Below are 12911 nucleotides of genomic sequence, written 5' to 3'. Positions count from 1 at the left end.
ATTAGAATTTTCTAATTTTATTATTGAAAAAAAAAAAGAACCAACTTAATTCATGGCAGTGCTCACCACATGCTGGCCGTTGTTGACAGACACCCCTTCTTGGTCCATCATGTTGCGTGAGATGGTAATTGAGGGAAGCTCCAGACTCTGTGGGGGAAACTGGGGAATTATTGGACCTCTGTGTTGAGCTGGGGGCTCTGGCATCGCTGTAAAGGGCGAGTTCACTTCAGGTCCAAGACTGGACTCAGTCTCAGGTGGAGGTGTGATGGGAGGGATCTCAAACTCCTCATCCCCCAAGCTGGGCGTATGAAATGTCTGCAAAAAAAAAAAAAGAAAAGAAAAGAAAACAGAAGAAAATCATAAAACAGTAAAATGCAGTGGAGCATTTGCTGTGGTGGGTCTTATCAAATTTGCCGGAAGTACACCTTTAGGGATTAAATCAAACAGCTCTGCTTAAGCGGAGAGTGTTTTAGTAGAGTGGTAACACACTTGCCTCTAAGAGTAGTTAGATTTAACATTTCCTAAACCTACTGAAGTCCACTTTGAGGGGGGAAGAAAAAGATGTGAAAGGCAAATGCGGAGGAGGACGTCAAAAGCAGAAATATCAAGCAGCAATCACTGAGAAAAGAGAGGATACATGATAAAAGCCCTTAATCTTGGGGATGGAAGATGTTGGGTTGAAGTGCAGGGAAAATGCACGTCACAGGGAGATGGGTTTAAAGAACATTTTCAAAGATTATTACGCCTGGCCAGAAGTGTTTCTTTTTGTTCCCCCTCGCCTGCACCCTTGAATCTGCTCATCAAACAGCCTAATCCTTCTGCCTTTCGTATTAAAGCTTTTGGTCATGCTTAATTTGCTTATGTGCCTTCTTGGAGATGGGACTGTTCACCAACTTGGGTCTTGTTTTCATCTGCAATATTGCATTAAGCTACTCTGTGCAAAGCCAAAATATTCATCTTCTCACAATGACCACAGTGTGGGACCACATTATTGCACGGCATGTGACCTGAAGTTCTAGGCCTTTCTGCTGCTGAGTCACACATACCTCATCACCTATTAAAACTGACATGGTTTTCAATGCCAAGACTAGGAACGTTATGTTGCATTGTGCTAAAATCTATTTTAGTGTGTTAAAATACTAAACTGTATCTACTGTAGAATGTATTTAAAAAGAATAAAAGCTCTGAATCTTGTAATTAGATAGCTTGTAACATCATATTTAGCAATCACATTATAACCATGGTAGTATGAAACATAAATTCATTTTGAGTGATTCATTTGCTCAGGAATTACTGATATATAGTTGTGGCGAATTGTTTTTAAGTTTGAGCCAAATTAAGGAGTGAATGTTTGACTGTAAATGATGGCTGACTTTCAAATAAATACACGCTGTATTAGTGTGGGGGTTATGGACAAATGAAATGTTGTTAGAAAATGACTGTAGAAGTACATATAAGTTTGACATCTGCATTAGTGACACGGCCTCTGTGCCTGTGTCATGGCTGTGTGCATCAGAATAATACTAGAAAGAACAGGAGCAAAGAAATACCGCAGTGTAAATAGTGCCAGATTTCATTTCAAAGTAAATTTCTTGTCCCAATGTCCATTTGCCACTGCTCTGGAGTAAAGAGGGACTTCTAAATCCCTCAACAGGGTGCCTGTTCTTTAAGTCTCCAAACAACTGCACATAGGCAGCATTTCACTTAACCTCTTAGTGCTCATTGGTTAAATTAACTTGGAAGCTTCTACTATATGAACATAAACTGAACTATAAACTTTTCTGTTTTCTTTTCCTTGGATACCACTGGTTTATGCACTGAGGTCCATGTTCAGTGTTCCTGATAATGTCATCATTTTTGTTCTCAAGTAAGCTGTTTGCTTATTTTTATTTTTTGCATATTCCTTGATTTCAGACTTTGAGAGAAAAACGTCAAGAGCTTCTTGGCTCTTGGTCACTTTTATCTCCTCGTTGTGAGATAAGCTGTCTTCACTACTCATCATATATTTAAATTTCAGAGGAATTCAGGTGTGAAACCATTTGGCCAATAGAATAATCTTGGATTATAGCTATTTGCACAGCCATCCTTCTGTTGACTCACCTTTACACACACCTGAATGCAACTCTCACAAGAATTTATTACATTTTTCCAAGCCTTGATGGCATTTAAATCCAAGTACTTTATTATGCATTGCAGGTTTAGCAATTAAGTAAATGCAAATAAAGCTCATACCCATGCATGTATAAAGGTTTTTTACTCAAAAATATGAGATGTATTAAACACTTTAACATTAGTCAGCAGACATAACTTGAACAATCCAGTCTTTTTCTGCTCTGCCTTTCTTTGTCTGGTAAGGGGTGGAATAACAGAAGGGAAACAAGGAAGGGAATATGCCAACACAGACCTTGATTAAGGAGTATTAATGTTCCCCTGGCTTGCTTTAGCACATTGACACTTGAAACTAATTCATTGTCTACTCAGGGCAGCTGTCTTTACAAAAACTGAGGAAGGCAGAGCTAATAAGAGTGTTATACTTTCCTTTTCAGTGTCTCCCCCTGTTCCATAACTGTTTGTGTGCCACTTTATATTTTTCCCTCTGGGCTAAAGAATTAGTTCTCTTTCCACAGGAGCCAGATTCAAATTCATAGTGATTTTGGGAAGCAGAGAAAATGTTAGGTCCTTATCAATAATTAACACTTTCAATACAGACTTAATACAGTCAGTGCTTTGTTCTTGCATAGTTTCCTTTTAGTCGATTACAAGAAAGAGAAAACTGATTGTAGCTTGCAGCAGATCTTCAACAGAACGCACATTAGCAAATGTTTTAAGTCTAAACCAAACCAGACCAAAATGTCTTGAATCATGGGAGAAATTTCCAGTAGCAAAAGGGAAACATCAGAAATCACCCATCTTTAGTCTTTGTTCAGCATTTTCAGAACATTTTCAGCTTCCCACCTGGAGCAAGGGTCAGCCTTTGGATCTGGTTCCAGTCTCATCTGGATCATATTATGCAGCAATATGAAGACAGCTGCACACCACTCCAACAACTCCAACAGAAAACTGCATGCTTTCTTTCAGTTTTGCTGAATGCTCAGGAGCCAGATATGAAACTATGTATTTCTATATAAACATAGAACTAAATCATAGTCTTTTGGGCTATATCTTTCTAACATACATAGACTGAATTTTTTTCCCCCATTCATTGCATGAATATCAATTTTCATTCTTTTCCATAAATTCTTAGATGGATTTTGGTCTGGATTTTAACCAATTGGAATCAAATATGCAATCATCCAGTCACTCCATTGTACCTCTCACTGTGTGATTATACTTTTTGTCCTGCTGGAAGGTCAACCTCTGGCCCAGTCACAAGCAATTTGCAGTTCCTAACAGGTTTTCTTCCCTGTGTTTAGCTCCACCCAGCTTCCCATCAACTCTGAAGGAAACCATGATACTGCTACTATTTCAGGGAGGTGGTCTTGGGGGGGGGGGCAGAGATGCATAGAGTACCCAAAAATTGCACTCAAGAAAGAGAAATGCCATTTCAACATATTTTCACTCAAGAAAAAGTAAACAAACTCCTCAAGTAAGAGTACAAAAGTATTTGGTAAAATATTGCTCACGTGTGCTATTAATGAACTAGGATTTCCTGCAGAGTTACATTGCATAAGATAAATTAGAATGGCTCAATATATGATAATGGATAGTATATGGAGAGCTGTGCTATAAAGTTATGAACTTAGCCATGAGATTTTGGACAAATGTCAAAGATGAAAGTTGGCTGAGGTCGAAGCTACTTTTGAAGGAGAGCAAGACAAGCATGACAGCGACCTTTAAGTATAACACAAATACTTACACAGTGTAGAAGACTGCTAGTGTTTACTGTCTTCTAAAACACAGAGGAAGACGAAGGAGAAGGACAGAGGGAAACAAAATATTACAGAGGGGGAGGGTGGATGGAGCAAGATCAGTATCAAAGACCGTGCTTGTGTGCTTCTCCTCTCATTGCTAATGATGATGCAAATTAACATCTACACCAGGGGCACCGATAATAGAGACATGGAGTTTGTGTCTCATATGGGGGGGTTATGGAAGATGTCAGCTGTCTGTGTTGAGAAAGCCTTCTCCCCAGGGTAGAGGTGCCAGATTTTACTGGAACCCACAGAGTGTTACAGTGTCACACACTGTCTGGTGTCATTTTGCATAAAGCCAGTCTAATTCTGCACCAGGAGCAGCTTAGGGAGCTCTGTTTGGAGATTAAGAGATGCACAATCCACTTTCTTTGCATCACCAGCCTGATTATCCATTTAAATTGTTCTGAAAGCCTCAGCCCAGCTAAGTGCCAAGTCAAATGCTGGCTTTTGGGTGTGCAGGCATGTACATGTTAAGGGGTGGGCAAGAGGGAACACAACAGAGTGAGTAGTAGTGTGCATATGGATGTGTGTGTGTTTCCACCGCCAGCCAGAGTTCGGTTGTATGAGGGCAGAACAGGGCATGTAACAGAGAGGCTTGATTTACCCCTGTGGGAGCATCCTAAACAGTTGCGTGGGAAATACCCACTTGTCTATCCTTGGTGGTAACCGTCTCTGTGTCAGCATAACCAACAAAGACACTGTATAACAAAATATGCAAGATTTATCTCTTTAAAGACTTGTTGTAAAAACAGATTTAGTTATAAGTTCTATGTTAGTGTTAAATTGAGCTAAATGCTAAAGTTCACTTGTTAACGTTTTATTTTTATTTTGTGACTGAATTCTTCTTTCAATATTTTAACCTATAGATACATTTGTCTCTGCGATTACATGGATGCACCTCAGTAAAATGTAAACAAATTAAAAATATATATACATCTTGGTGTCACCCAAATATTTGTATTTCAAATTAACACATTGGGAATAAACAAGAAAAGTAGAGCAAAAGTCCGACCAGGAAATTACTTTTACCTCATCAAAATGTTTTACAGTTCTAAAAACTTTGCTTCACATCATTTTGGCTTGGTAACACCATTTCACTTGAAACATCAATCATTTCAGTTTTAGGTTTCTTTACAAAAACACTTTGTTATTTTATTTGTCAGTTTCTGTGATAGCAGTTGTTCAGGGTGTTGCTATGTTATGAATGTTTGCTGTTAGACTGTCACTTTAAATCCAAATAAGCAAATGAGCTGCTGCTGGCCCCAACTCAATGTTTACACTTGCACATGAAAATGGCTGCAAAGAAATGTGCAAATATGCAATTGTACATCTTTGAAAAGCATTACTAAAGCCTTATGCACAACCAACAAGAATGCAGCATGGTTTCTGTACGGTTAATCAACAGCAAAACACTTGTGTTTTCCAGCAGCCTGTGTACAGCACAAAAAGAGGTAAAACCAGCTGACCAAATGTCATGGAGCTCAGCTTGGGTTGCTAGGTGACTGGCTGGGCTTGGCTGGGGTTGCTAGGTAACAGCACAGAGTCGGCTATAACTTAACAATCAACAGGTTTTTGAAACAGCTAATTTTCCAGACATCAAAAAAAGTAACTTTTTGCTAAAAAAACGGCTAGGATATTTTTTTAAAAGCCAACTCAAATTGAGACTCAAATGAAAGTATAAAAAAATTTAGCAAAACATAAATTTTGCATAAAACATCCCCTTTAATAATACTTGTTATAAACTTAATGAAACATAAAAAAAATAAAAAATAAAACATGTTAGAAACAGTTAATAATGCCTTTCCAGTGTTTTATCACGGTGATGCCATGATACCTTTTTCAATAACAGGACAAAGAACAAGAAAAGGATTTTCAGGCAATAGTCCCAGTCCCTCAATAAACGTAGTAATCCAATTCACAGATGCAATAACCAAGACTTGTTAAAGGCAGCAGCATGCAATTACTGCCTATAATAGGCCTCGGAATCAATACAGGCGGGGTTGAAGATCCAGTTTCGAATATCTAGACAGGCAGAGTGGAGCTACTCAAATGACAACATCAAGCATGGCACCCCTAATCAGCATTATTTCAAATTTGGATCATTTGTAGTCCATTTCTACATATTTATAGCTCATTACATGACTCTAATTTGATTGCAAGAGTAAAGTGATGCATCTGAGTGGAACACAATCGCAGTGTACAGTATCCCTTTTCCCTGAGGGAGGCAGTCAACCTTTCCCTGCTAGGATGTGAGCTTTACCAGGCACACCAAGGTCATCTTATCTCATCCTCTAAGTGCATAAGGTAAATGATACACTGGTCATCCAAACACAGCAAATAAAGGGCTTCTGTTCTGAAGTAGAAGCTTCTTGTCAAAGCAATATATACAGCATGAGATTTACTATACACACTGTGCAAACAGCAGATGAGAATAAACAGGTTTCTATTTAACTTAGTGTGCAGCATTTGTATTCAGCCCCTCTGAGTCAATACTTCGCAGAACTACCTTCCACAGCAATTATACTGTAGCTGCAAGTCTTTTGGGGTGTGTCTCTATCAGTTTTTACAGTTGAAACCACAAATTTACATACAAAGACACATACACACTGTTTTCTCACTGTCTGAAGTTAAATAAAATTAAACTTCTCATTTTATGTCATTATGTCATTTTATGTCAACTAATTCCATTTGCTAAATGCCACTTTAATGAGAGAAATAATGTGTCAGAGATTTATTCATTACTGCCTTCAAACTCAAGAGTTTACACAAAGAATGTTTAAAATCTCTTTAAACAATGAGGGAAAGCACAGATGATGATTTCAGGGATTTGGAAACCAACTACGGGGCTAAACAAGTCTGGTTCATAGTTGAAAACAATTTTAAGATGCTTGCCATGTTTACACTATAATTATACTTAAAACGTTTGACCCCAACACATGCAATTTAAAAAACAATTATCCCTGATTCTGAGCAAATATGTAATTGTGTTTATAAATAGCTAAATCATAGTCAGATGCAATATGTAATGTATAGTGTGAAGATTTTTGCCAAAGACACCATGATGTCAATCATGGAAACAATATGTTTTTTTTTTGTTTTGTTTTTTTTTTTAATTAAGGGTATTTTCAATAAAAAAACATAAATATACATCTCATCTTACCATGTGATCCAGTAAATGTATTTCTTTTTAACATAGAGCAGTAATAAAGTATCCTTCATTTCCAGTGCATATCCAGTCATAAGGCAAAAGCTCACACTGCAGCACACAATGGAAAACTTCAATGTTAGGAATAACGATCTATGTTTATGACTTTGTCTCCCTCTTTCTTTCTTTTAAATGCACAATACCATCTGTGCCCTAACACTGGAAACAGTTGTTCCTTTTGATTAAATGCAAATGAGTTGGACTGTTTGTATCAAGGATCCGCTGAAAGCCCCTCTTCCCCTCACCGCCGCAGTGGGCCCTCACAGCTGGGGGCTGAACGCTCTCCAAGCATACTGTGTCGATGTGTTCCCCACTGCATTGGGCCTACGCGGCCCCTGGATACAGAGGATGTGCCCAGTCAGCGTAAATATGGGGGAAAATTAGACTTCTTCTATAATGCTCTGTGGCTTTGTGAGAAGGCCACTTTATGAACACAAGGTCACATGCTCTGCACTGTGTGTGTGCGTGCATGTGTGTATCTGTGTGTAGCTGCTTGGTATTGTGTGTCACAGTTGCATTTCTGCTGCCCAGTTGACATGAATGAAAACAATGAGGTTAACAATGACACTACCTCTGTATTTTGGAGCAGTACGATACTGCTTTGCTGTGGTTTTTGAAGCCAGATCAATCTCTGAATGAGATTGAACCGTTTGAGCCACAGAGGACGACGGGTATTTTTGGTACCCTTGTCTCTAATGACAGGGCACCGGAGTGGGTGGAGGGGGAATAAAATGGGTAAATTTAGCTCACTGTTACTTTGACTACAGCTCACAGAGGCAGCAATAGACTTCCATAGAAATCACTGGAAGAATGTTACAGTATTATTCCTGCAACTCTAAAGCAAAATCCTGTTGCTGACATTTCACTTTTGTAAGTGCCAACAGATAGAGCTACTTACATGGTGATATGACTGGGGAATGTTTTTTTGCTCTTTTATTATAGCTCAACAAAGAGGAAAAGAAACTGGTGTTTGGAAGATGCAGCATTATCTCAGACAGCTGGGGATACATGGTGCATTTATAGTGAGATTACAAAACAGTTACCTCCTGACACCAAAATGTGGGATGAGACTGGCTCATCTTTTCATTGCCTGTATGTATTTAAGAACATGCCGGAGTATGCTTCTATCATTTTACAAGGATGTAGTGGACAACTAGGGTCACGTTTGGAATTCAAATTGCTACATGTGTAATTGTCGGGTGAAATATGCTAATAGCATAGCTAATCAATTATATAATTAATAGTAATCAGTTATTTTGCTAAAATTTGATATCATTTTTACATTTGTTGCACCTCAAATAAAAGGGTTTGAATATATGTTATATATATATATATATATAATGTTATGCAGATTATGATATTCAATGCTGCAAAGGTCTCTAGTAAATTTACATCTCGCTTCTACTGACAATCTTTCCGGTGAGAATTTTAATACTGTAGTGTTAGCTTGCATCCTCTCTTTACTATGAGTTTGATCATTTGGCTCATAACATATTTTGTAAGTCAGTTCTGTAAATTATGTGACACACTGAATTACAAAATATTGCTATAATTTTGAAATTCACATTTTTGGTAAGGCACAACTAACTCTACAAGGAATACACAAAAGAACTATTATGCTAATCGTTAATGTACAATGCTAAATACTACTTCATTTTAACTTTGTAGTAATTTTCTATATTTTTAAATATTCATTAGCTATGATTGTTCTCTTTCTCTCTCATACACACAATGTGTTCTAATACAGTTATTAATAATTATAGAGACCATATGATTAAAAAAATGGTTCAATAGTCCAACATATATCAGGATTTTTTTTTTCTATTTAATATTAAACTGGACAAAGATTTTTATTTGTTGTATACATATTGTTTACACTTTACACTTTCAGGGCTGGAATGGAAAAAAAGCAAGTTAGTGAGATACAGTCTGTGTGATGAGGTTTTTCTTAGATTAGCTTCATTTACAAAACCTTCTTGCAGTAAGTGGAGGATTTTACTTAAACAGTTATAGAAGAAATGCCAACTTAGTTGTAGATGGTTTGCTGATGTAGCATGACATCTCTGTAACTTTGCGTTATTTTTGAGAAATCACTGCTCTATTTTGCTAAAAATGTTTATCTTTAAAACAGGTCAAATTTAAATGTATCTACAGGGTAGAAATTCCATTTGTTTTAAAATGAAATTAGAACCAGATGAAATCTATATTGGCAGGCATAAAATCAATTATAGCAAATTGGCCATAAAATCTCTGGCTTGTACAAAAATTACATAAAGAAAATCCCCCATTTATGTAAAAAAGGCAAATGAGGCCAACTAACATGAGTAATGTACATTTTTGGTTGATTGTGTTGTTTTCTGTTAAATCAAAGTACACATTTAATTGTCTTTGCACAGACTTATTTCAAAGGACATTTGGACAAATGGAAAGTAAAGTGTACTCACATCTCCAGCAGCGAGAAGGGCGCCATTCGCTTCCGCCATGTTCATGTAATTGTTGTTATTCTGGAACTATAAAGAAGAAGAAAAAGAAAACCCAATTAGTCAATGACTTCCAGTGGGTTGAGTGGGCAACCCCATTCTCTCAACAGACGTCTGTCACTCACACAAACTGTCCCACTTTGAACGTTTGCATTAACCCTTTCCTCCACCTGCACAGTCGCATTCTGCCACTTTTCTGTTATTGTTAGACAGTGAGAAACATGAGAGAGGCCTGGCCAATTCAAGCCAGCGTAATGAGAATCTGCTCTGGCTATTCAGCTCTTATGGGATGGCAATTAAGGATATGTTTGCATCACAAAGCCAAGTATCAGGATGCAGTGGCAGGTTATTAACTTCAAATAACCTATGGGAGGAGAGATACTAGAGGGAAATAAAGAGGTGGAGGGTGTGTTTATTGTGGGAGGGGTACACTGTTGGTCAGTGACAGCTGGGTTTCCTTTTTATTTAACTTGTATCATTCTCATGCAAAATTTCTGCAATAAAAATTTTAACTCCGGTGCCTACATGGCTCATATAAATGTGTGGGAAACAATAGAGAGTTTGTGCGTCCCACTCTGTAAAGATTGGGTAGTATTTAAGACAACTGATAAGCTATTAAAACCCTGTAGTTTGGAAAGAAATAACATGTTTCCACAATATGTTCCCGCCTCTCCCAGCCCACACATAGCCTGCTGGCAAAATGGTAGCCACTTTGTTTCTTCTGAGACACGACTGCGCTGACAGGTAGAAACAATGGGACATAGAATGAAGAATTATGGGCTAGCAGCTGGGCCCAGGAGCACAATGCACCTCTGTAAGAGTGAGGAGAGCAAACAGTCTGCACAACTCAGGGAGGACAGAATTATGGCGAGGCTACATCTTCATGAGATTCAACTGAGAAGGCCATTTAAATAAAAGTTCTGTGCATTTATTACAAACTCCCTTAAAAACAGTGGATGACGGCAAGTTCAAAACACTCCTCATCAGAATATTCACCAAACAACAATGGTAACAAGCAAAGATCTAAATAAGAGAACATTTTAATGAGCATTGTGGGTTTTATTCTATACGCCCTTTCTTATGAGTGGTTAGTATGAAAATGTAATTACAGAAAGAAGTGCTGCTAATCAGCTGCGAATGTTATCCATTAATTAGTCTATGCCCTGGAGAGAGAGTGGGAAGTCTGCAGAAGTGTTAACTGTGGTACGCAACAACGAGTAGAGGCGCCATGAGCTCTGTTTGTCGTTATTGGAGCAGGTGGTTCAAGCCCGCCCGGGCCTCTGGTGCCATGTTAGCCTAAAGCTGCCCCACTGAACTACATCCTACTTAAAAACCAGGGTTTATATAGTTTCTATCAAACCGTTCAGACAGAAAAAGTGTATGGCTCCAATGAGAAACATCTGTCAACTGCTACAACTTCTTCACTGCCCAGCTGTGTGCAACTTGGAGACATGACATGGCTGGGTTACGTCAGCCACTCGGCTGGTAATTAACCTTACCATGGCCTTATCTTGGAAGTGCTTCTCTGTTCCTCGTCTTCTTTTAGATAATAAATTAAAGTCCCAGAGATATCCCTCTCTCTTCAAGCACGCACTAAGAAAATTGTTCTGATTTAGAACAAGATAAGGCTACATTCAGGGCAGGCCCTGCTTCTTCTGGTTCTGTGAGTACAGTTTCGAAAAGGGAGCTGACAATGTCTCATGTTAAACACTTTTCAGATAAAATAAAGAGAGTCCTCACAATAAAGCAGGAATTAGCTAATTGTAGTCTTCCTATTTGTGGGCTTCACATGCAGTCGGTAAAGTAAATATTGAACATGTCAACATTTTTCTCATATTCACACCTGATGCAATAACAAGTCAACCCCCCCCCACCCCCCCAAACCTATGTTACACTGCACTCTATTGAATCCATAACTCAGAATGGGAAAGACCTTTATTTCATCATAAACCAGCTATGAGCAGGTGCTCCTTGCAAAATGTTTCACAGAGGAGCGAAATAGCAGAATAACCAGTGAATAGCTACTTACAGAGAGCTTCAGAGGAACCTGGAAGTAGCAGAAACTGTTTTTTCATTATAACCATGAATAATATTAGTAAATACTAACTGTGTTTCCATTGCAAATGTCCGCAAAAGCTTTTTAAATATTCTGCTAATGTCGAAAAAACACAATGTCACAATTGCAATGTTTCCATTAAATAAGAAATGCAATTAGAATCCCATGTGAATAAGCTTTTTCATGTGATAAGTCATTAAAAATTATGGTGGTGACAAATGTAAACACTTATAACAGATATATTTATATATTTCAGCCATGGCACAAGAGCTCATCAAATACCAGCCATGAGAGGAGACGTCAGCGTCTTATTGCGGCGTTGGAGCAACAAGCCTCTTATGCTTGGAAAGGGGACTTATAAGTGCGGCATTTGGGGAAATTGTAAGGCTATTTACAGTAGAGCTATGGATTCAATATGCGTGAATCACAAACTCAACTTTTGATGAACTGAGGAATGCTTTGAGACCTCTGGTGAAGACAGCTATGCATTGGCTAAGGAAGCCAGTGTCTGCAATACAGCATTTTGATGATGTTTAAAAACTGGCATGATGCAAAAAATGTGTTTTCATTGCAGAAAACACCAATAGAGTTAGAGTGAAGAATAGTTCAGCATGTACAACTGAGCAACTGAACATGTTTGAGGGTAAAATATACTTGATGAAGGTTAAACATGGTGCATTTCCACCAAGAGAATAATCGCAAACTCCTCCTGAAACTCTTTGTGGGTGGCAGAGGAAGAAAATAAAGCTACTGCAATGGTTCAGTCATTCATCTGATTTGAATACAATTAAATCTTTGGAAAGATTAATAAGTTAATAATATAAAAATGTCCCAGAATCTTCAAGATCTGAAGAAAAATCTCCATACTAAAAATGTCGGTACAGGGACAATATTAAAATCACTTAGTGAAATGTATTCAATGTATTGAATATGTCACAAATCATGTCTTAATTTGTGTTGATCATTCGGGTAGCTACAGAAATATGGTGTGAATTACATGTCAACACCCTTATTTCAAAATACATTTACTGAAAAAAATCATTAATGTGTTCAGTATTGTCTTCTTTATTTGCTGTAAAACAGTTTTTTATGCTGAAGCTTTACCATCACATGTGATGATCACATTAACTGCCACAGACAATCGACTAAATTACTTATCATGCTACACACCACTGAGTTCTGCAGATGACAACCTTACAGATATCCATGTGTCTAAATCAAAAAGTGATGCGTCATTAACAACAAACATCATATTA

General features: G+C 37.9%; 1 protein-coding gene across 1 annotated transcript in view; it reads right to left on the bottom strand.

The window, feature by feature from the left end:
- The window catches only part of tox3 (TOX high mobility group box family member 3), a 51953-nt gene that overhangs the window by 13101 nt on the left and 25941 nt on the right, over positions 1–12911 (bottom strand). Inside the window, exons 2-3 of the mRNA XM_044144359.1 lie at positions 9564–9629; positions 67–315 (exon numbers count right to left, since the gene is read on the bottom strand). Of these exons, the coding sequence (XP_044000294.1) occupies positions 67–315; positions 9564–9629 (315 nt within the window). The remainder of the gene's footprint in view (positions 1–66; positions 316–9563; positions 9630–12911) is intronic.

Source organism: Gambusia affinis, linkage group LG02 (assembly GCF_019740435.1).
Source record: "Gambusia affinis linkage group LG02, SWU_Gaff_1.0, whole genome shotgun sequence".
Lineage (NCBI taxonomy): Eukaryota > Metazoa > Chordata > Actinopteri > Cyprinodontiformes > Poeciliidae > Gambusia > Gambusia affinis.
Note: the sequence above shows the minus strand (reverse complement) of the source record. Positions and strands in the feature narration are given on the sequence as shown.